We start from the raw sequence: 22885 nt of genomic DNA on the forward strand, positions 1-22885 counted from the left end.
GGGGGAAAGTCAGAGGTGGGTTGTAGAATCACTGCTTACAGAGCTATGGAAAATAGACCTTCTGTAGCAGCTGTTTATTATTGAAATGTGTAAATGGAATGAAGGGAGCAGTAGGCTGTGGTTCCAAGCTGAGGTGCTGAGTGGAAGCTCAATTCTTTTGCAGTCCCTCCAAGAGGAGTACGGCCGGTCCCCCACCCCCCGCCTGCTCAAGGAGATCCAGGAGGCCAAAAAGCACATTCCTCAGCTGCAGGAGCAGCTCTCCAAAGCCACGGGCTGCACTCAGGTAACACAACGTGTCAGGCTTCCCTGTGGGATGCTCCAGGTGGAAATTCTTGGGGGATGATGACGTGGGCGAGCAGGAGTTCCCTGCCAGGCTCTGCCCTGCTGGGACAGGCAGGTTGCACCCTCTAGAGCTGAGACCTGGGAGTTAAACTTGCAGAGGCTGTCAAGCAGTGCAGTGTAATGTCAGTATAAGGACATGCAGGAGGCTTTACAGTGGGCTTTCAAATCATCTGTGAAAAACTGCTTTTAAAACAGTAAGTGTGAGCTATCATGTGTTGATTAGTCTGTCAGTGCGACTTCAGAAAACCCCTTGAAGTCATTCTTACAGTGGGGAATGAAGAACTGGAAGCTTAAAACAATTTTACCTTCACTTTTGAAAAAAAAAAAAATAAATTTAGCTTCTGTTATGTGTTATTTTCCCCCTTTTCCTTCTGCCTGTGATAAGTCCTGAAAACCTGATGTGGTTTTTCTGTTGTTTTCTCTTAGAAAAGCATTGCAGCCTTTTCTAGAAGTCTTATAAGTAATGTGATCTAACTGGCTTTTGGTTTTTGATCATCCCTTGAAATATTCTGTTTGCCCTGTGCTGTCTCCCAACTCACTTTATCTTTTCAGGATGGAGTCCTGTCCTCCAGGTCTGTGTCGGAGTCGCTGCAGATCAGCGAGGGGGAGGCAGAGAGTGGGGACTGCGGGAGCAAACTGGATTGCAGTGGGGACAGCCCCTCCAGACCCAACAGTGACATTGCTGATGTGAGTCTGCAACAGCTCCAGTGCTTTGCTTCTCTGCCCTTTGGGTTTGGTTTTCCTGTGCAGATTCTCTGTGCTGTCCTGTGTGTCACACGTGTGCTCTGTCTCAGTAACTCTGTGCTGGAATGGGCTCCTCAGCACCCACCAAAACTCCTTCCCTGATAAAACATGATAGACTGGACTTGGATGAACTGGGAAAGATGGTGTGGGTTTGGGTTTTTATCCAGGATTAGATTTCCCTGTAACCAGACAAAGAAAGATAGATGCCAGCTTCCCTCTCACGACTCAGGTGCCAACTGGAGCATCTTCTCAGGGAATGTTCCAGTTGCAGAACTGTGACTCAGATCCAGTCAGTGGGCAAGTTGCCAGGAAAGTGGGGAAGAGCCTTCCTTCTACCAAATAAGCTTCAGTTCTTGCCAGCAGTAAAGGCTCTTAGTGTGTTCCCTCATTAGTTATCAGTCTGTGCTCGTGTGCTCTCCCTGCTGCAGAGCCCTGGTGCCTAATCCTTAATTAAGTCACTATCTGATTAGTGCAGGGGAATTGAGACTCTGTGCTTGGATTTGGCCTGAGTTTGTTGATTAACTCAAGGATGTGGGAGCTAAATTTGTCCCAGCAGTTGGAAGTGAAAGCAAGGTGGGTCAGATGTGAACAGACATGACTCTAATGTGAAACATTCCTCCTCCAGCTCCAAATCTGACTGGATATCACTCATGTTTTTATATAATAAATGCAGAAAAAAAATCATAGTTATCTTCCTGATAAACTTAATCCTGTCAGTATTGTGGATGCATTAGATCAGTGCAGGTGATTGGCACACCAAACATTCAGGCTTTTCAATCCAAAGTGGCTCTGAGAAAGGATCAGGGGGCAACAAAAACCTTTGGAAGCTGAACAAGAACTCCAGAGTTGTGCAGCTGGGGTGGAATAACTTTATGGAAAAAGACAGGCTGGAAAGCAACAGCCTGGCTGAAAAAAAAACCTTTGGACACACTGAAGATGAGCCAAGAGCACGTGGTTTTTGCAAATAAAGCCAAGGGTGTGCTGGGCCACCTGAGGAAGAGAAGGTGGAGAGAAGAGAGCTAAACATGAACTGTCAATAGAGGAGGAGAGGGCATTGAAAAGCCAAGGACAGGTGGTAGATTTTACAGCTCTGCTGTTGCTCAGTGTCACCAGCTTTCTTCTCCAAACTGCTTCTGCATTCACTTGGGGTTTTGGGGGGTTTTGTGAACTGTGCACGTAGGACACACATCTCAGCCTGTCTTTTCAACACCTCAGCTGTCGAGCAGCTCACTGTGTGAGAAAGGAGAAGTTTTGGCTGTTGTGGCTGAAACACTTGGTGTGCAGTTCTCACTTTCCTGGACTTGCTGGTACTTACCAGAACTGAACTTCCTTCTCTCCCAGAGTCCTCGCAGTGGCTTGAAGGAGAGGATTTATCCAGATGAGAGCCCAGAAAAGCCTGAGGTTCAAGATACTGTGAGTACAAATCATAAAAGTGTCACAACAGCATCTCCTGTAATGGGCCCATTAAAATCTTGCTGCTTTTCCCCCACTTTCTAAATGGAGCCTGCATGAACTTTGCTTGAGAAAATGAAATGCAATTAAAATGGTGCAGGGAAAGTTAATTAGCTGAGTAAATGTTTATGGAGCTTAAGAGCAGAGCCGTTTAGAGGCAAGAAATCCATAATCAGCAGTAAAACAGCGGGACAGAAAATAGGTAGAGCAGTTGTACATGTTTTATTCTTTGAGTCCAGCCTTTTTTTAGGATATTTAGTTGTTTTGAGGCTGGCATCATCAGCAGTGGTAAAAGTGGAGCACAGCAGGAAGTGCAGACCTGTCTGAACGTATCATCCTCCTTAGGATGACTTCCCAGTTATTTTTCCCCTCATCTGCCTGTCTTTCCACAGTCATATTTCTCCATTTACACTGAGATGGCATTTGTCATCTGCCACATGCTCAGTGTGCTCATGTGTGTAGATGATGCAGTTGGTCTTGGAATCATCTGATTTGATGGTTCTGGGGAGGAGCATTGGTGGGGGGAGCTGCAAACTTGGACAAGGCTGAGGGAAGAGACGTGGGTTTCCACGGAGTTTGGAGAAGAATAAAAAGGATAGTGATATTTCCAGCTTGGTAAAGGTTTACTGTGATAAGAGAGTAATAGAATCATGCTTTTCTTCCCTTCCCTTGCTCCTGACTCACCCCAGGATTCCCAGTCCAGTGTTGGAAGTCCTTTATCCCGAGTGGGGACTCAGATCATTGGAGCAGAGGATGATGACTTTGACACGGAACAGGAGCAGGTGGGAATGACTTCTGGCCTCAGCCACCCTTTTTCCTGCTGAAATCCCATTCTATTCCTCTGGGCCTAAACTCCAGGTGCTCCATGACTTGCTTGTATTGAGCAGTTCTGGTGAAATAAGAATTAGGGACTGTGATTCTTGTTATTGCTGGTCTTGCCAAACAGGAACATTTGGGGAGTTTATGACAATATGCCATCTTTGAGTCTGTTATCCTTTCTTTCTTCTCATAACTTCAAGCTTCCTAGACATTAATTTGCCTTATTTCATTTGCTTGTGTAGTTTCTCTTAAGTTCTGCATTATTGTCCCAGCAGTGGCTTTTGCCATATATTTACTCTGAGTTATTTTAGCTGCCCTGGGTTTATCTCACAGCAGCTTTCTGGAATAATTCGGGTGTTTTCCTTGTACCTCCACAGATTAATGGACAGTGCAGCTGCTTCCAGAACATCGAGCTCCTGAAGTCTCGCCCAGCTCACCTGGCTGTTCTCCTGCACCACGTGGTGTCTCAGTTTGATCCTGCAGCACTGGTAGGATGTTCTGGAATTGTTTCCCTGATAGTATAAACCAGAATAAATCAGGATCTCCTCATGTAGCACTCAGTGGCTTGACTTGGCCAGGGGAGAAATGCAAGCCCTGTGCAGGCATGAGGGTGATAAATCTCTCCTTTGTCTTCTCAGGTAGATGGAGGAGCACAAAAACTGTCCTCTTCACATTTAGGTGTTCACAAATAAATATTTAGCTCTTGAAAGCCTTTCATTCCACCCTAAGGTGGTGGGATTAGTTGTGTCTGATCTCCCTGTGTCTTCCCTCTCCGCTGGTTTTTATCTCTGGTTCCCTCCATGACTGAAAGTACCTGGGAAGGGTTTCAATCCAGCAGTGCTGAATTCCTTGAAATATTTGAAAGAAAACTCGGGAGTTAGGGGTGTTAGGTGGGATTAGTTGTGTACAGGGAAGGTCTGACCTCTCTGTGTCTGTTTTCCTGCCCCTTCCCTCTCCCCTGATGTTACCTGAGGTTCCCTCGAGGACTCCCAAGTACCTGGGAAGGGTTTTTCAATCCAGCAGTGCTGAATTCCTTGAAATGTTTGAAAGAAAACTCGGGATTTAGGGCTGTTAGAAGGGTTACTGTGGCATCACTGACTTTCTTGCCCTCCTGTTTCCCACAGCTGTGCTACCTTTACACAGACCTGTACAAACAGACCAACTCCAAAGAGACCCGGAGAGTCTTCCTGGAGTTTTACCAGTTCTTCCTGGACAGAGCTGCAGTAGGTTCCAGTCATTTCCCTCAGTTCCAAGCACTTCTAGCAAGTTGATTTTTACCTAAGTCCTCCAAAATAGAAAATTTTAAAAATAAGAATTTTAATAATACTTACTAATAATGAAATTTAATAAAAGTTTTAAGGTTTTTTTTTTTTTAAATGTTACCAGTGAATACAGGAAATTAATACAGTTTCAGATGCCTGAAATATCTACGTATATATATACATATATATGCCACAATAAATCACAGGGAATTTGCTGTCTGATAGGAGAAATGATTTAGTGATAGGTAAGCAAACTCTAGCTGTTCTGCACTGCCTTTTAGTTAATAATTGCTGTGGATATTGATGTGGCTGCTACAAGGATTGGGAAATGTTATGTGTCTTTTTCAGAGCCTGAGAAAATTCTTTACTGTCATGAATTAAACTGTAAATGTAATTAAATTAAATAAATTAAACCAGATACTGTAGCAGGGGTTTATACACCACATGTTCAAATAATCCCTGTGAAATATAATATATACTCAGCATGGGAGTCTCCCCTTTAAAACCATCAGGGCTTCAGATTGGGTAATTTTGGCTTTTCGGGGAATGTTCTTGTCTGCTCTGTGCTGTGGGTTTCGTTGGGGTGCTGCTGGTTGTGTTTGTTCTCCCAGCCTTCCTTCTCTTTTGCAGAATCTCAAAGTTCCAGTTCCAGATGAAATCTCCTTGGAACTAGGTAGGGTGTCCTTGCCCATTTCTGTAAGGGAAAGGCACAGAGGTGCTCCCTCACGGGTTAAAATATTCTGGGAAATGACTTTATTCTGAGGTGGAGGGGACACTCCTCCAAAGAATCATTTATTAACTTTCTGACTCACAGACAGAAGAAGGCCAGAACTCCTTCCTGAAGAGCTTCACCGCCAGTTCATCCAGACTATGCAAGATAAAGTGTGCCCAGAAGTGCAGAGGAATCTGGAAGATTTCAGGTAACACCCGCTGTCTGTGTGATTTCCATTTCATTCATCTCTACCTTCAGGCAGCATGGCCAGGCCAGGGGAAGCCCAAATTTGAGGGACAGAGTAATTAATCTTAGACCGAATTGGAAATGCCACTGGAAAGGCCCTCAAAGTGACCAATATTTGAATGCTTTTTGACACTGTTGCAAGTAATCAACTGTCAGATCAATTTTAGAGTTTGGATTCTTCATTCCTTGAAGCTGTTTGAGCCAATTTCAGAATATACTTTCTCAGGTGTTGTTGTATAAATCCTTCTTACTAAATGTGTTTATAATCAGCTTATATATTTTTTTTTCCCCTTTTCCTATTTTCCTCCCCTCTCCCCTTTGGGCACGGAATAATCCACTTTACAAACTTGTCATGGGCATAGAATACAATTTGATAATTTGCCTTTTCACGTGGAGCCATAAGAGCTCTGTGCCAACATCAGACATTATACCAAGACAAGTGTATATTTATATACAAATAGATATATATATATATTTATATTATATGTGTTATATATGTATATATAATATATATAATATATATATCTATATGTATTATGTAAATATATTATATATAATACATATATCTTTATGTATTATGTATATATATTATATACAAAATACATATATCTATATGTATTATGTATATATATTTTATATATATAATAAATATATCTTTATGTATTATGTATATATGTTATATATACATATAGATATATGTATTTTATGTATATATATGTACTATATATAAAATACATATAGATATATGTATTTTATATATAGTACAAATATTTTTATATATATTACACAAATGTATAAGTGTATAATAATGGACTTTTTCATGCCTAAAAAGTCTCAATTCAAGGTATATACTTCAATACACAACCTGGATTGTGTGCAGAAGAGTTTGCTGCAGAATAACTACTTTTTCTTAAAAAACATCCCTCTTTTAATAAATATCCCACAGCCTCTCTGGGCAACCTGTGCCAGGGCCTCCACAGGGAAGAATTTCTTCTTAATATCTAATTAATTCTTCTTAATATCTAATCTAAATCTGCCCTCTTCCAGTTTAAAGCCATTCCCCTTGTCCTGTCACCCCTCAAATTCCCTCCAGACTCCTCCGTTTCCGTCCGATAACGAGACGCGTGTGACGTTCCGGGTGCCATGAGGCTGCTGCTCCTCGGTGCGGGGCAGGGTTCAGTCTCCAGTGGTGCTTCCCTGTCCCAGGGTTCAGTCTCCAGTGGTGCTTCCCTGTCCCAGGGTTCAGTCTCCAATGGTGCTTCCCTGTCCCCGTTTTCCAGGCAGAAACGGAGCATGGGATTGACCCTGGCCGAGGGGGAGCTCACCAAGCTGGACGCGGAGCGAGTGCGGGACAGGAACGCGGTGGAGAAGGAGAGGACCTGTGCAGAGCAGATCCTTGCTAAAATCGAGGAGGTCCTGTAAGTCACAGCAGTGGAGTGCTGGGAGTGTAAAAAGGAGAAACAGGATCTGCCCCAAACCTGAAAACAGCAGCACTGAGGAGTTGGGAGCTGGGATTTGACATCAGTGCATTTACATCATTTCCCTTGTTCAGTGTTTGAACAATGGCAACCAAAACTAAACCAATAGTGGAGTGTGTTTTCAAGGAGGCTGCTCAAACAGCAGAGGAAATGCTGCCACTGTCAGCTTGTGCATTATTAGATCAGTCCTTTTTTTTAGAAACCTATAGCTTCAGAACCTATTTGTTCTTTTAACGTGGGCTGAAGCCAATTTTCGCAGCCAAACCTTCATTTTTGATTTTGAGTTTTTTGGTTTTTTCCTTACTGGGACTTCTTAACATCCTAAAGGACACTTTGAACACAGCTGCTGATGCTCTTGGGTGGATGTGGCTGGGGTGTTAATTGGTTTTTGAGTTTCATTTTTAAATTCTCTTGTTTTTTTTCAGGATGACATCTCAGCCTTTGGAAGAAGACAAGAGGTAATGGAAGTTTGGGGGGTTTTAATTTGGGCAGGAAGATCCCCAGTGCTGGCTCTGTTCTCTGAGCAGAGCAAGACAGCCCTCTCCTGGCTGTGCCACCGACTCTCATCCCCTAAATCCCCTGCTAGGACTGATTGGAATTCAGAGCATCAGCCTCTTGCTCTCAGCCTCTGATGTTTGTTGCCTCTGTTTCAGATCTTAGAAATTACTGTCACTGGGAGTTCATGTTTCTTTTTGATTTATTTTGTGTGTGTGCCTTGTCCTGTTCACTTTGTGTGTATACAACTGGCTGAGCAGCTTTTACTCGACTCCTCACAGTAACCTTTTATTGTTACTTATTTTTACCATAACCCAAAGCTATAATGTGACTTCTCATTTGTATTTAATATAGAATTTTAGGACCTTCTGTGTAATTCTCAAAATTTTAGTTTTACCTCCTGGGCTTCTATGCATTTTATCAGAGAGTCACAGGATGGTTTGGGTTGGAAGGGACTTTAAAGACCATATGCCATGGGCAGGGACACCTTCCACCATCCCAGATTGCTCCAATCCCCATCCAACCTGGCCTTGGACACTTCCAGGGATGGAGAGTCCACAACCTCTCTGGGCAACCTATTCCACCCATATACTTCATCTTTATAAACTCCCATCTTATATTTACAACAGGAGAAATTCTGATATCAACTGAATTTTTCCCAGTGTCTGTGATAATTTGTTTTATATTAAAGAAAAAAAGCCGACTTACTTTCATATAAAAATAATCACCTTCTCACTAAAACCTTTGCGTTTGACCTCAATTTTATTGGTAAAGTGTATTTTTCCAATACATTCCTCCTTCTCCTTACTCTTTTTTTGTATTCCTTGGCAGCTCCACGATGCAATATGTGATCCTTACCTACATGAAACACTTGGGAGTCAAAGTGAAGGAGCCTCGGAACCTGGAGCAGAAACGGGGCCGTATTGGTTTCCTGCCAAAGATCAAGGTAGTGCTGTTGTGGCCAGGGAGCATCAGTTTAGGATTCAAAATCCACTTTTGCATGACACACATGAAAAATTGGGGCTGATCTTACTCTCTTCATCGAGAGGATCTGGGGTGACTGAGCTGCACAGCAGCTGAAATTGGGTTCTGCATCTGGGAATTAAAAATGAGTGGCCTTTTAAATTCCTTTACCTGTACACCTGAATTCTGACTGCTTGTTTTTCACAGCTTTAGCCTTACTTAGCCTTATTTTTAGGCTTATTTAGCTTTATTTTTAGCCTTATTTAGCCTTATTTTTAGCCTTATTTAGCCTTTAGGTGAGAAATGTTTCATATCATCACAGAATACGCCGAGTTGGAAGGGACCCACAAGGATCATGCAATCCCACGATGGTCTCATTAATGGTTAATGATGGTTAATCAGCTGTTGGCCTGTATATTTTAGTTTTCTTCTTGACAGACTTGCCCAAAAACTCATCCTGCATGAGGCAGGAAAGCTATTCTTCCTGCCACCCCCACTTTTCAGGTTATATAATGAATATTTCCACCAAAACTCCCATCTCTGGGGGGGTGATGGCTCGTCCCCCACAGCATGGGGGTGTATCTGGTCACAGTAGCTGCTTATTTCCATCAGCATTCCAGCTTCCCTGGAAATGTTAGGAGTGTTAGGAGCAGTTCTGCACTGACACTGTGAAAAGGTTAGATCAGGCATTCACAACCTTTTGGAAAGGGTAAGATGAGTCGTGTTTCTCTCCCTCCTCAGTTAACATCTCAGTAAATAACTGAATTTCAAGCAGTGAGTGATCCGTTTGCTTTTCTTGAACTGCAGCAAAGTATCAAGAAAGAGAAAGAAGGAGAGGAAAAAGGGAAGAGAAGAGGCTTTCCAAATATTCTGGGCCCACCGAGGAGACCGAGTCGACACGACAGCAGTGCAAGTATGTCAGGCAGGGCAGTACATGTTCCCTTTTGGTCTGAAAGCCACACAAAGTCTCTGCTGTCTTTAAAAATTCATGTTAAGAAGACTCAGTAAACTTTTTGGGTTTAAAATACGTTTTTAAAGACACGCAGACCTATTTTTGCCCTGAAATGCTTCCTCTCCTTATCACTGGAAACAGGCCCGGGCTCTTTGAGCAGAGTAACTGCTCTGTGTTTGTTCAGTTGGCAGAGCCATGGAGATGCAGAAGCCCAGGCACCCAAAGCACTTACCCACAGCCTCTTCTGTGAGCCCAGAGCCCCCAGATTCCAGCAAGATCCGCCAGAGTGGCTCCTCCAGTGATGGCACAGATGCTCCATACCCACCTGCCAACCCCATGTCCCCCTTGGCAATGGGGCCCTTCTCCTCTCCAGAGGGAAGCAAGGACAGCGAACCAGGTAGGATGGAAAGAATGCAGAGGAATGATTAAAGCTGGTGTTGGGAATGAAGTATGCAAAGCACGCTTCTGATGCAACAAGCTTGACAAATTGGGAAACCTTTCTGTATCATCAGGTATGATCTTCCTCTCCTTAGTCATCTTTTGTGAATTGGGAAATCTTACCATGACCAGAAAGTGTTGTTAGTGGGTTCTGTCACCGTGGCATTGGATCATCCAGCAGGCAGGACCCAGTCTCAGTGCCTGCTGTTGGAAGCAGCAGCCTGTGTCACCTGGGATTTGTCACCGAGATTTTTCTTACCAGCCCAGGAATTCAGTTCCTCCAGCTCTGAGCTGAAGTGAGGCTGGAATCAAGAGGCTCTGAAGAGGCTGGAAAGTTCTCTAATGACATTTCCCACTTCCCCCCTGTCTAGGTTTGAAGCAGCCTGGAGAAGCTCCACCTGCCAGTGACTCCATGGATGGCACACCCCGCACACCCAACACCACCTTTGAATTCCCATCTCCTCTGGAAAACCTGCAGGAGGAGGAGGGAGAGTCAGAGAGGTAACTGTGGTTACTTGAGTGAGCCTTGAGAGAGTGCTGGAATCAGAGTATCCTGAATTGGGAGGGACACATGGGGACCATTGCAGTCCAACTCCTGTGTCAGTGTGACAGTGGCTGTTGAAACAGTCCATAAAATTATTAGTGACATCATTTTTATTGGTAGAATTAGAACCACTGGTCTGTGTCTGCTGCTGTGGTAACACTAAAAAACTCTCTGTCAGGAGGGTGAGTCTGACAGGGGACAGAATGTTCTAGTGAGGAGCTCAGAGCTGTACTCTGAAGTTGTGCTGAGTGTCTGAGCAGGGGGAATTCAGGCATAAGCTTCCCTAATAATTCCTTTTCTTCCTTGCAGAATGGTTGACATGGGAACACCGAAGCCTTTTCGCAAGTGAGTGTGCTTAGAAATGTTTGAACTGCACCGAATTGTTTAGGGCTTGGGAGGTTCTGAAGCAGAATGCAGGTTATGAAGCTCGTTGTTCTGAGCCAGCACAGTTGTCTGCAGGATCTTTCCTTTTCTTTAATAACACCTATATGGAATCAGGCACTGGCAGCCACATATAGGAGAGGTGGAGTGAGTCATATGCAAATAAACCCTTTGATCTGTGGGTGAAGTGGAGTGATTGCTGTATCTCCTGATTTGAATGGCTGTTAGGTTAGGGAGTAGACATTTCCATATTTTCTCTTTAAACCTGTGCCTTGCTGTTGGCTCTGGATCTGCAGATAGACAGAGGAAAGAAATTGGGCCGTGCCCTTTCACTGGCTTGATATTTGACTCCAAGCGAATTATTTGATCTGTGTCATTAAAAGGAGGGTTGTGGAAGCACTGGAAGAACAGATATTCACTCTTAGTCGTTAAGGGCAAAATTAGAGCCTGTGCCTATAGGTTCAGACATCAAACAGCCTCCAGCTGACATTGAGAGCATGTTCATAATCCTCTACAACTGACATATGTATACTTAGCATTTCTTTCTTCCTTACACCTGTGCCTAAGGTGGGAAGTGTCTGACACCTTTTTCTCACATTAGGATGGACAGTGTTGGCTTTGCAGATGTGCAGAGTGAAGATGAGCTCTATGATTTTGACATGGACATGGACCCTCCCAACTGGCAGCAGCTCGTGAGCAGGGAAGTGCTGATGGGGCTCAAACCCTATGAAATCAAGCGCCAAGAAGTGATTAATGGTGAGATGGATGTTCTTTCCTAGCTCACCAAGCATACAAAAAAAAGTTGAAACCTGTGCTCTGGAGCTCTGAAGTTCTTCACATTTAAAATTAGGTCTGTTTTCACTGATCTGCTCAAAGTAGTGGTTGTTAATTTCTGGCTGGCAGAGTTCTTGTGTATAGAAATTGTACTTGTTGCTGAAAAGTATCCTGAGATGAGACTGATCCAGTCCTTAGAGAAGAAATAAACAATATTAAGTGGTTATTAAATGATATTAAGTGGTTATTAAACGATATTAAGTGGTTATTAAACAATATTAAGGTACTGAAAGGCCAGTTTGCAATATATTCTATGAAAGAAAGCAAGAGAAGCTTGATTTTTTTGGAAAGGACACGGTGCAAATGCTGCTCCCAAACTTCATCTTCAAAGCTTCATCTCAGTTCCAGGACTCTCTGTGTGGCTTTATGAGCTGCTCAGAGTTCACTGTTGGTTTGGGGTCAATTGTGAGCTGTGAATCAATTGGCTTCTCTCTTCTTTCAAACATGGAATTACAGCAAAGCGTGGCTCCGTGCTGGAATATGGGCCAGCAAGGAAAGTGCTGGTGAGGGAGACTGTTCTAACTTGATACTCTGACTTCTGTTGGCTTCGTGTTTGGCTCCATGTGCCCCACCCAGAGTCACAATCCCTGTTTCCCCTCTCCCCTCAGAGCTGTTTTACACAGAGCGAGCCCACGTCCGCACGCTGAAGGTCCTGCACAACGTCTTCTACCAACGTGTGACCAGGGAAGGGATCCTCAACTCCAGTGACAAACGCAAAATCTTCTCCAATCTGGAGGACATCCTTGGCCTTCATGGTAGGAGCAGCTGAGGTGCCTTTCAGCTGGAATTCTGGGTGCCAAGAGCTGAGAAATTTAAGCCAAAGTGACCCTGAAACAAGAGGCGGCTTCGTGCAGCGCTCGAGATAAAACGGAGCGTTACATCTGGGCTTCCTTTGGCACACAGTTGTTATATTTCTGATTTACAGAGATATTTTGATAAGGGAAGCATCTGCCCAGCGCTCCAGCCCTTGCTGTCTCTTATCTGTGTGCACAGCCTGCCTTGTGCTGATTCCTGCCGGATAAAAGGAGCAGTGCTTTGATGAATGGGCTTTGTGGGTCAACATCAAGATGTTACAACTGGGTTTTTGAAGAGAATATGAAAACAGAGCTGGAAAGATTGATGTCTTGCAGGTGGTTTTGAAGGGTGGCCCCTCCTGATTGTTTAGGGAAAGAACTGCTCACGAGGGGAATTGCAGCCCTGCCACTGAATAATCACTTGTATGATTTTATGCAGGTGGCTTGAGTTGTATTCTACATATATTGCTCTTTTTAAAAAAAGTGATACTGAGCCTCAGAAAAGATAAAATTGGAATGGTTCTTAGGGGTCATTTGAAGGCAGGTGAGACAGAAGTCCAAAGGAGTTACATAGCATTTTCTTAGCTATTCTAAATTTATTGTGTTGCAGGATAATTATTTTTTATTTAATTGAAATTACTGCAAATCTAGTCTTCTCCTAGAATAGCTTTTACTTTAAAATAACTGCTGAAAATTAAGCAATGTGACCACTATTAATAAAATTTTACTTTTTTTATTATTATTTTTAAGTTGCACTGAATGATCAGATGAAAACTGTCCGGAAAAGGAACGAGACTTCTGTCATTGGCCAAATTGGGGAAGACTTGCTTTCCTGGGTAAAATTCTTTTATGCTTCCTTACGTTTGAAAATAATGTTTCAATAGAATGACAAACAGAGGCAGAGGTTGGTGAAGGCAATTTCCAGCTGATGGGAACTGAAGGTCTGAAAGTTGTCATTTCTATGGAGCTGGAGAATAAGGGTGGAAGGAAAGCAGGAAGAACTTCTGTGGGCTTTCATTTGGTTAGAGATAAGAGCAATTTAAGGAACAGAAATAATTTCCTTCAGATGTGTGGGTAGAATAGAAAGGTAGTTTTTGGAGACACAAAGGTGAGAGTAGCATTTTGAAAAATGTAATTGCACCATTTATTTCAGTAACACTGAAATGTCTTGTGTTGCCTGCGGTGCAGTTAGAAGTTAAAAATACTTATTTCTAATCTTGGAATTTACATAGCTGAACCTTTTCAAGTTCTGTAGCACCGCTGAAGGCTTCATTTCTGAGATCCTTATGGAAAGGTTTGGCTGCCCCATCCCTGGAAGTGTTCAAGGCCAGGTTGGATGGGGTTTGGAGCAACCTGGGCTAGTGGAAGGTGTCCCTGCCCGTGGCAGGGGGTGGGACTGGATGGGCTTTAAGATCCCTACCAACCCAAACCATTCTGCCATTCTGTGGTGTGGTTGGGCTGGAAACAGGAGAACTGTAGAGTTTGGGATGTTCCTCAGGAAAATGGGAAGGCAGAGCCTTAAACCAGGGCTGAAATTCACTCCTCATGTTGGTTTCTTCCCTGGCCACACCAGCGGCTCTGTGTCTGTTGAGGGTGGCCCGTGCTGAGCCTGAGCTTATCTAAACTTGGCTTTCTTGGCTTTCTGGCACAGTTTAGTGGAGCAGCAGAGGAGAAGCTGAAACATGCCACTGCCACGTTCTGCAGTAACCAGCCCTTTGCCCTGGAGGTCATCAAGTCCCGCCAGAAGAAGGACTCGCGTTTCCAGACCTTCGTGCAGGTGAGTTTGACAGCGGGGTTGGAGTCGCCCCGAGGATGTGGCTGGGGGCCAGCACAGCCTCCTGAATGCTTGTAGATCGAGTTCCAGTAATTAATGACATCATGTCTAACATTGTCTTCGGGTTGGGATCCTTTCCAGCACTGTGTTTATCTCTTGCTAATCGTTCCCGGAGGGAGGAGCCTTTAATTGTGGGGAGCACAGAATGTCCTGGTGGGATGCAGGGAAGCACATGGTGTCCCAAGGATGAGGAGTTCTGTGGGGAAAAGCTCTTAGGGCAGTGCCATTTCAGTGCTTGCCAGGGGCAGGAGACAGATGATGTGCACCTGCTCTGCCTGCCAGGAAAGGGGCTTTGGATACACGTGGCATTTGCAGGAGAGAACATTATCTTCATTACCACGGGCTGGGGAGGACTCGGGTAATGCAAGAGGAGATTATATTGAAGAATGTGCTGTGTTTTGCTGCGGTGTGAAAGCCTAAACTGATGTGTTCCCTGTGTGGTGCTGACTGAGATTGATGGGGGATGGTCCCAGGCCTCTGGGAAGTAATGAGGGAAGGAAGGCACTGCTCTGGTGATGAGCTCTTCCTCTGTGTAATTGCAGATGGAGAGGGGCTGCCTTGTCTGGGTGATAGATCTTGGCACTTCTTGTCTTGCATTTAATTACTGGAAAGCGAAGTAATAGACATTTATGTGATGAATAGATGTTATGCATTCAGGTAATTATGACCTTAATAAAAATGACAAATGCAGATATTGCGCTGTTCAAATTTAGGATGCTGAGAGCAATCCCCTGTGCCGCCGGCTGCAGCTGAAGGATATAATTCCCACGGAGATGCAGAGGTTGACAAAGTACCCCCTTCTGCTGGATAACATTGCTAAGTACACAGGTAAAGCCTTTCCACAGGGGTTTATGATCCACCTCAGCAGGTTTTCCCAGGTAAAAGTGATTTCAAAGCACGTGTTGAAGAGCTGTTCAATTTTATCTGTTTTCACTGTGGCCTCGCTGCTGCCTTCTGCACAGGAGGGCAGGCTAGAAAAATAACAAAAAGGAAACCCCTTTGTATACAAAAATACAAAGTATTTGTTCCTTCTTAGGGGGGAAAAAAGAAAATTCACCGTGAAATAAGTGAATCTGTTGAATCTCCAAAGCATCACAAGGTTCTCATGTTCTTGCAGAGGGTGGGATTTAGTTAGAATGTGTTACACTGAAAGATATTTCCAGCACAACAGTGTCATTAATAATATCACAAAAAGCTTTTCCAGGTTTACTATCTGATACCTTCTGCAGTGTAATTTCATTACTCATAAAAAATAGGCTGCATTTACAAGTTCATCCTAATCATAATTAGGAAAGCATGTGACACTCCATTATCTTTGATGTACTGGTTTATGTGCCTGTTAACTGAATTCTCAGTGTGGCTTGTGGTGGTGAGAATTGATGGGTTCACCTGTGTCTGTTCCCTTTGTGGTGAAGATTTTGGATTTCTCAGAGCACTACTCAGGTTCTCGTGCAGTGAGTAGTTGTCACAAGCCCCTCAGAAAAGGGAGAGTAACAACCACTGTGCTGTGTATGAAGATCTGCAGCTTAGAATGAGTTATCTCCTGCCACAAATCTCATTTTTATCACTTCACCTTTGCAACGCGCCTTTTGTTGACAGACTCGTCTGCGAGTTTAACTTCCCTTTCTCAAATTTGAGGTCGGCAATCTGCACTAGATTGCTGACTTCTCAAAGCTTTTTTTTTTTTTTTTTTTTTGGAAAGCATTGTTACATTTTCCTCCTTCTCTTGCAGAGCTGTCTGAAGAGAAGGAGAAAGTGAAGAAAGCCGCGGATCACTGTCGTCAGATCCTCAACCACGTGAACCAGGCTGTCAAAGAGTCAGAGAACAAGCAGGTGGGAGGTGACAGAGGGAGCACTCAGGGTTGGGGAGGATAATAAGCATTTTTAAGGCACCTGGAGTCTCCACTTGTGACTTTATGTTGTGCTCAAAGGTGTTCTGTGGCACCTGTGAGAGGAGGATCCCAGCGTTTGGGAGTGTGTGGAGGTGCCCATGGGTGCATCCATGGAAGTGTCCAGACCTGCCCTGTGACCCCAGGGAGTTTTGCTGCTCAGAGTGACCCTTTTTGTCGTGTTTTCTGCAGCATTTGGAAGATTATCAGCGTCGACTCGACCTGTCCTACCTGAAGCAGTCTGAGGATCCCATGATGGATGAGTTCAGGGTGAGTTGAAAACACTGAACCCATCCCTCTGTAAATTGTGTTTGCAGCCCTGCCATTCAATTTGTGCCTCTTTCTGCCACAGTTTTCTGATGTGCAGTCAAATGGTCTTCGGGGGTAAATGTTTCTGTACAGAAATGAAAACAATTAGTCTCAAAAATGTGAGTTTTGCCACCTTCCTCAAGATCTCTGGGGATATAACAACCCAGCTCTGCACAGAATGGTGTTGATGGAGCTCTGTGAAACAAATCTTAGTGGTCAAAGCTCAAACAGTGTATCATATGAGAGATATCTGATGGATGATGAGTCTTATTGTGGATTATATCTCATGTGATTGCACATCTTAGGAGTGCTCTTGGAAGTGGGGAGGCCTCAGAGAGCCTTGAGGTGTAGCAGTGCAATTGGCTGGAAAAGAAGATCTTGTGCACAGGCTGATCTGTGTAAGAGATCCACAGGTAGAGCCAAATAAAGTCCAGTGTTACAAATATTCTGGTTCATGGCCCCTGTAAAGTCTTGCAGTTATGTTAATGAAGCTGGTTCCTTGCTGGTTGCTCCCCCAAAATCTGTAGCCAAAAAAATTTTTATCTGAAGACTTTTCTGTGAAACTGTGTCATGTATCCTTCCCACAAATAAAAAAACTTGCAGGCATCCAGAGAGGAAGTGAACAACTCACTGGCAGTTATGAAATCTTGCTGTCATTGATTGTAGACTCTGAGACTTGGAAGGGATGAATTGTGAAAATTGTCACTTCTGCCTGCAGATCTAAATGTCACAAGCACTGAAATGCCTGAAGAATCCATTGACATTATAAATTCCGTCAGATCTTCGGGATGATTTGTATATCATTTGTAGGCACACTTGACTTGCAAATCGAGCGCTGAGGCATTAACCAGTTGTAATGCTGGAACTGCAAACTTTATGCAGGATACTGGAAAAGCTCCTCCTAGGAAACAGGTGGCATCCTAATGCCTTAGGAGCTTGGCTTGGTAGGAAAATCCTCCACCCTGTGACACTCAGCATCTGCAAAAGAGCAGTGAAGGAGGAAGAGTGACAACAAACATCTCTCACAACATTTTGGGTTACACTCACAACCTGCTCCTGCTCCACGTTTCTTTTCCCAGTCTGGGTTTAGCTGCTTCTCTCCAAAGTGGAGTCCCTCTGGCAACTCTCTGTTTTATCCTGACTTGCTTCCATGGAAATTTCACAGTGCTGCTTCTTTTCTTTCCCCTGGTGACAGAACTTGGACCTAACAAAGAGAAAAATGCTCCATGAAGGGCCTCTGACTTGGAAGGTGAATCGTGACAAAACCATTGGTGAGTCTGTGCCATCCCCTGCCTTCCCTGGCTCTGTGTGTGTTTGCTGGGAAGGAGAGAAGGAGAAAGCATTGCTCAGCTCCCAATTATTCTCCTTCCTGCCACATGTAATAATGCCCGTGTGCTCCTCAGAGCTGATTAAATTATTCTTGTCAATTCTGAAATGTGCTGGAGCATCATTAGGGCCATGCAGGGACACAGCAGTCAGTCATGAGATGATCCAATTCCATCTGTAGCTTTCTGCTGTAGTTTTCATGAGGAAGATTTGCAAGCTTTGCCTGGAATGGCACAGCACTGATTGCTGCCTCTGCATGAGTAATCAAAAATGCTGCTTTTTGCCTTCTGCAGGGGTGCGATAGGAGACTCTGAATCTTTAACTCGTTCTGGGTTCTTTTTGCACTCTGGGCAGATCTCTACACTCTGCTGCTGGAGGACATTCTGGTGCTGTTGCAGAAACAAGATGATAAACTGGTGCTGAAGTGCCACAGTAAGATCTTGGCCTCCACAGCCGACAGCAAACACACCTTCAGCCCCATCATCAAACTCAACACCGTCCTGGTTCGCCAGGTGGCAACAGGTCAGTGTGACCCACTGAGGAGCCAAAAGGAGAAGCCAAAAATAAAGGCTGAGCTCAGTTGAGAAGTTTTTGTGTGGAGATCCAGAGTAGAACAGGGAAAACTGCGTAGGTTTAATTCTTGGTTGTCCAACATCGTGCTTAGTATGTATGAGCCGTTTAACTCCTCTGCAGCAGTAATAGGCATTGCTCGGGTTTTAAATAGGCTTCTAAATTAAAGTACTCTGATTGTGTTAGATGAAAAGTACTCTGGAAATTATTAGGAGGGAACAGAGGAGAAATAAAGCTTTTTCAGAATGGCTTTTTTTTTTTTTTTTTTTTTTGAGGACAAATTTCCTGGACAGGGCAAGGTCGATGTGTCCGTAATTACAGCGTTGGAGAGTTATCTCATGACCTGTTCTGTCCTTGCTTTGGGCCGGGGTTTTGACTTGTTTTAGGACTTTTCAGAAAGCTGTGTGGCCCAAGGCATTCTAGCTAAATCCTTCCTTCCCTGTGTTGGTGCAGATAACAAAGCTTTCTTCGTCATCTCCATGTCAGAGAACGGCGCTCACATTTACGAGCTGGTGGCACAGACTGTCTCAGAAAAGAACGTGTAAGTAACTGCTTCAGCTCCAGCTGCTGCTGGCTTTGGTGTGCTCCAGAGGTCTTTTACAGCTCTAGTACCTGTGCAGGTGTCCCTGAGTTCCTCCTCTGAGCTAAAAACACAGCTCTGATGGTCTAAGTTAGTCTCTCCTAAGTTGGAGAAAGCAGGGGAGGGTGAACACACACCTATTAGTGAGCATGTGTATTATATTAAAACCCCCAAACCCACACAGTGTTTCTGTTGTTATGTTTGCTCTCTGACTCCCTCCAGACCCATTCTGACCTCAAAAATGCTTTTTTTTTACCCTTGAAATTCTGGTTTTCTGTGACTGACTGCCAGATAAGATTAAATAATCCTGCATCTTCATGCAGAACCAGGTATCTTTGCAGACTTGGATACTGGTGTCATAAGCAGGAATTTGATCCCCTAGCTAAAAGATTTTATTTCTTTTTTTGGTAGAAATGCTTTTCTTCTGAAGTATAGGACTTATTTATGGGATACATGGCAACTTGTCATGTGTCATATATGAAACTCTTCAGTAATATGTGAAATAATGCTTTTGTATATATTTATATATAAAATAACTGGTTCATCTGACAACTGCTAAGGTCCTGTCTATCATTTCCCTCTGCTGAAAAGTATCCTGGTGAGGTGAGTGTTCACAGGGTGTTACTGGGGAATTGAATGTAACAGAACATGAACAAAAGCTATTTCTGTTGATAAGAAAAGCAGTAATAAAGTCTAAAAAAAAGTATTAGCTGGATTTAAGAGGTGTTAAATAGAAAAGTATTCATTATGCTTCACTCGTTGCATGTTTTTATTTGATGTTTCTGCTGTAGGTGGCAGGACCTCATAGCCCAGATGGCAGGGACTGTGAAAATGGGCAGTGCCAGGAGAGTGATTCCACTCCCACAGTCAGGCCCTGGAGAGTAAGTAAAAGCTGGAGGAGGAAGGGCTGGTTTTCCTTTTTCCAGCACCCCTCCTGCTCAGAGATTGCCAGCCAGAGCAGGGATTCTCCTGCAGAGACTCAGCTCAATGTGACTAAAGGAATGTGCTGGTTCTTCCCTCCCTGCAGGGAGGAGCGTGAAGAAGAGGAGCAGCAGAAGCTCAAGGAGCAGCATGACATTCCTGCCAGTAGCCTCCAAAGCCCAGGTAAAACAGGGATTCAGGTAAATGGGCTCAGTGGATTTGCTGCCTGGAGTGCAGATGTGCCAAGCCATATTCCTCGTGGCTTGGGCATCTTTGATATTTTTCTTCAAAGGAAAAGTCGTGTGGAGAAGTGATGCTGAACCTCTCGGAAATGTACCTCTTACTATTCCCATCTGGTTTAGAAATTGCTGGGAATGAGTCTTTTTTAACCCTGGATTGAACTGGCTCAAGAACTGTATTTTTTAGTGTTTTCAGAGTTTTCTGTGTGAAGCAGAATCCTCTGCAGTCTCCCGTCGTTTCACCTGAATGTCTGTTTTCTGTTCCCCAGATAAAGACTTGGGGCTGGAATCTCCCCTCATACTCAACACTCAGTCCTCTTCACCCATCATGTCTGAAAAGGCCAAGGTGGGAGGCCTGCTGGTGTCTGAAGGGCAGTTTGAGAAGGTGCAGCAGGCAGAGCTGACCCTCAAAGACTCCTCTGCATGTTATGAACACACAGCCACCAGTTCCCCCTCGCTGTCAGAGGGGCAGTGGGCACGGGATGCATTAAGGAACTGTGAGTATCCATGGCCAGTGTCCATGGGGATGTGATTCAGAGGTGGAAATCGTTAGCTCAGCCATCAGTGATCTAAATTAAAACCAAAAGCCCGTTCCTATTAATTATCAGTTCTCCCTGTGCTGTGTTTCACAGCAAAATGGATCTGACAGCCAGGAATTCGGAGGTCTGAATTCATACTTTGACCCTTCCTTTGGCTTCAGGGCATCTCATTGTTTTTCTGTGGTTTTCCCATGTCTAAAATGGTGGTGTTAATGAATTGTCACTGTCCATGGAGTGCTTTGATGGCAGAATTATATTGCAGAACTTAGTGCAGTGCTGGACAGTGCCATTGCTAGTCAGCAGTGAATTTTGAAGACAAGGCAGTCAGGCTGTGGACTTCTATCCTGCTCCACTGCTGTGGAAATGAGAGGTTTTGTGATTTTCAACTACTTTTTTTTTGTGAAATCCTGCAAATTGGATATATGTGAACTTGAGCAAGTCCAAGTTCTGATTTCCTGAGGACTTAGAGGTGGTTGGGTATAATTAGATCAACTCTTGTGTGTGTTCAAAAGGAGTTTTTCTGATGGACAGATGATTCTTTAAAATTGTTTATAGAAGATTTTTAATCACTTCCTCTGTTCTGCAGTACATCTCCTTTCAGAGGGATAATGCTCTGCAACCTCCTCCATCAGCTCTAGCAGTGCAATTCCTAAATAGAACTTCCTAAAATTTGAATGAATTCATTAATCCATATATCTTTTCTTGGCAACCCTCAAAGGGACACTCAGTCCCTCCATTGTACTTGGAGGGAAGAGTCTGTATTGCTGCTCTGGGGGCTCTTTGACTCTCCCAAAATTCAGAGCACTCGCATCCTTGGCCCCAATTCCTTCTCTCTGTACAAGTAATGACAGTTCTCTGCAATCTCTGAGTTATCTTGGATCTCTTAATCCATTTATCCTTCTTCTTACAGAATTCAAAGTCCCTTTCTGATTGTGAACGTTACACAAACGTTCTTGGTATTTGTTTTCAGAGGCCAGTGCTAAAATAAATCCTAGTCTGGGGGTGTGCAAGGACAGTATTGGTGACCTTACACAGTCTCCTGACTTCTCAGAATTAAACCAGCAGCTCTCCAACAGCAGCAGAGGGTCACTCAAGTTTTGAGATGAGTGACTTTTCCTTTGTATGACATCATAGCTTTTTTTTTTGGGTGTTACAAGAGTGCTCCGTGGAGAGGATGAACAGCTATACCCTTGACAGCATCACAGCTTTGTTTTGAACAATATGTCCTTATTTTGAAGTGTTTGGTTGGGATAATTTGAGAGCTAAAGGAATGTGGGTTGAAGTTCAAATGGGCATAAATTTGCATGAAATTTTAGGGAAAACATTTATTCAATTTTTTTATTTTTTTTTTTTTGATCTGTCATTTCAAAATCGAGTGGAATAGTCACAAGATGCTCACAGGAATGGAATAGTCACAAGATGCTCACAGGAATGCAACAGTCACAGGGAATCCCCTGTCACAGCCACAGCTGTTTTGCAGGGTGAAACCCAGGCACTCCAGCTAATTCCAGCAGGCAATTCCTTTGTTTTTCTCTAAGAAGATGGAACTTGCACTGACACGTTTGCTCTCACTTATGAGGTGAAACGTGGAGTAAGACCTGAGCCCTTATTACATTTATTTTTATCCCTGTTTTTCCTGGCAAGAGCAACGAGAGGAGATGCACCTCGGCGGAGGGGTGACCTTTCTGTCCGGTTTAATCACTCTGAACGTGTCTCTTCTCCTTGCAGTGGGTTTGCTGAGGCAGCTGTTGGTGCAGCAGTTTGGCCTGGCTGAGAAGGGCACCCTGGAAGAGCGGCAGCGCTTCCCCAGGTTCAGGACTGTCTCCCAGGAAGCCCAGACGGAGAGCGGGAACGAGCTCCAGCACTCGGACGGCGACAAATTCCAGCCTGGCTCGGACAGAACACTGCCCACAGCTGAGGAGTCCACAGCTGGTTATGGCCTCCGGACTTCAGCTGAGTCTCCAGCCCCAGGGGATGCCCTGCAGCTGGTGGGGAGAGACCCCAGGCCCAGTGGGAATTTGGGAACGGACCGCGGGAGCGGGACCCCGGAGGTTTCCACCCTGGAGCTGGAAGGGGTGGGGGCCGAGGAGAGCGGGGAGCACTTTTTTGATGCTCGGGAGGCTCACAGCGATGAAAACCCCTCTGAGAGCGAACTGATGGAGAGGAAGGAGGAAGAGGAGGTGCAAATACGGATCTCAGGTGAGGCTCAGCATTAGAGGCTC

At 44.3% G+C, this 22885-nt stretch overlaps 1 protein-coding gene across 3 annotated transcripts in view; it reads left to right on the forward strand.

The window, feature by feature from the left end:
- Positions 1-22885, forward strand: part of ARHGEF12 (Rho guanine nucleotide exchange factor 12) — a 78262-nt gene that overhangs the window by 46907 nt on the left and 8470 nt on the right. For all 3 annotated transcript variants that reach the window (XM_032709756.1, XM_032709755.1, XM_032709757.1), the window contains exons 10-38: positions 164-283; positions 895-1029; positions 2428-2499; positions 3228-3320; positions 3735-3845; positions 4482-4580; positions 5250-5292; positions 5434-5539; positions 6858-6995; positions 7481-7513; positions 8382-8496; positions 9321-9426; positions 9650-9862; positions 10275-10404; positions 10757-10792; positions 11430-11584; positions 12271-12417; positions 13207-13292; positions 14108-14233; positions 15004-15118; positions 16023-16123; positions 16372-16449; positions 17684-17759; positions 18169-18336; positions 18838-18925; positions 19756-19845; positions 19992-20068; positions 20394-20621; positions 22392-22862. In XM_032709756.1, the coding sequence (XP_032565647.1) occupies positions 164-283; positions 895-1029; positions 2428-2499; positions 3228-3320; positions 3735-3845; positions 4482-4580; positions 5250-5292; positions 5434-5539; positions 6858-6995; positions 7481-7513; positions 8382-8496; positions 9321-9426; positions 9650-9862; positions 10275-10404; positions 10757-10792; positions 11430-11584; positions 12271-12417; positions 13207-13292; positions 14108-14233; positions 15004-15118; positions 16023-16123; positions 16372-16449; positions 17684-17759; positions 18169-18336; positions 18838-18925; positions 19756-19845; positions 19992-20068; positions 20394-20621; positions 22392-22862 (3556 nt within the window). The remainder of the gene's footprint in view (positions 1-163; positions 284-894; positions 1030-2427; positions 2500-3227; positions 3321-3734; positions 3846-4481; positions 4581-5249; positions 5293-5433; positions 5540-6857; positions 6996-7480; positions 7514-8381; positions 8497-9320; positions 9427-9649; positions 9863-10274; positions 10405-10756; positions 10793-11429; positions 11585-12270; positions 12418-13206; positions 13293-14107; positions 14234-15003; positions 15119-16022; positions 16124-16371; positions 16450-17683; positions 17760-18168; positions 18337-18837; positions 18926-19755; positions 19846-19991; positions 20069-20393; positions 20622-22391; positions 22863-22885) is intronic.

This window comes from Chiroxiphia lanceolata, chromosome 23, assembly GCF_009829145.1.
Source record: "Chiroxiphia lanceolata isolate bChiLan1 chromosome 23, bChiLan1.pri, whole genome shotgun sequence".
Taxonomy (NCBI): Eukaryota; Metazoa; Chordata; class Aves; order Passeriformes; family Pipridae; genus Chiroxiphia; species Chiroxiphia lanceolata.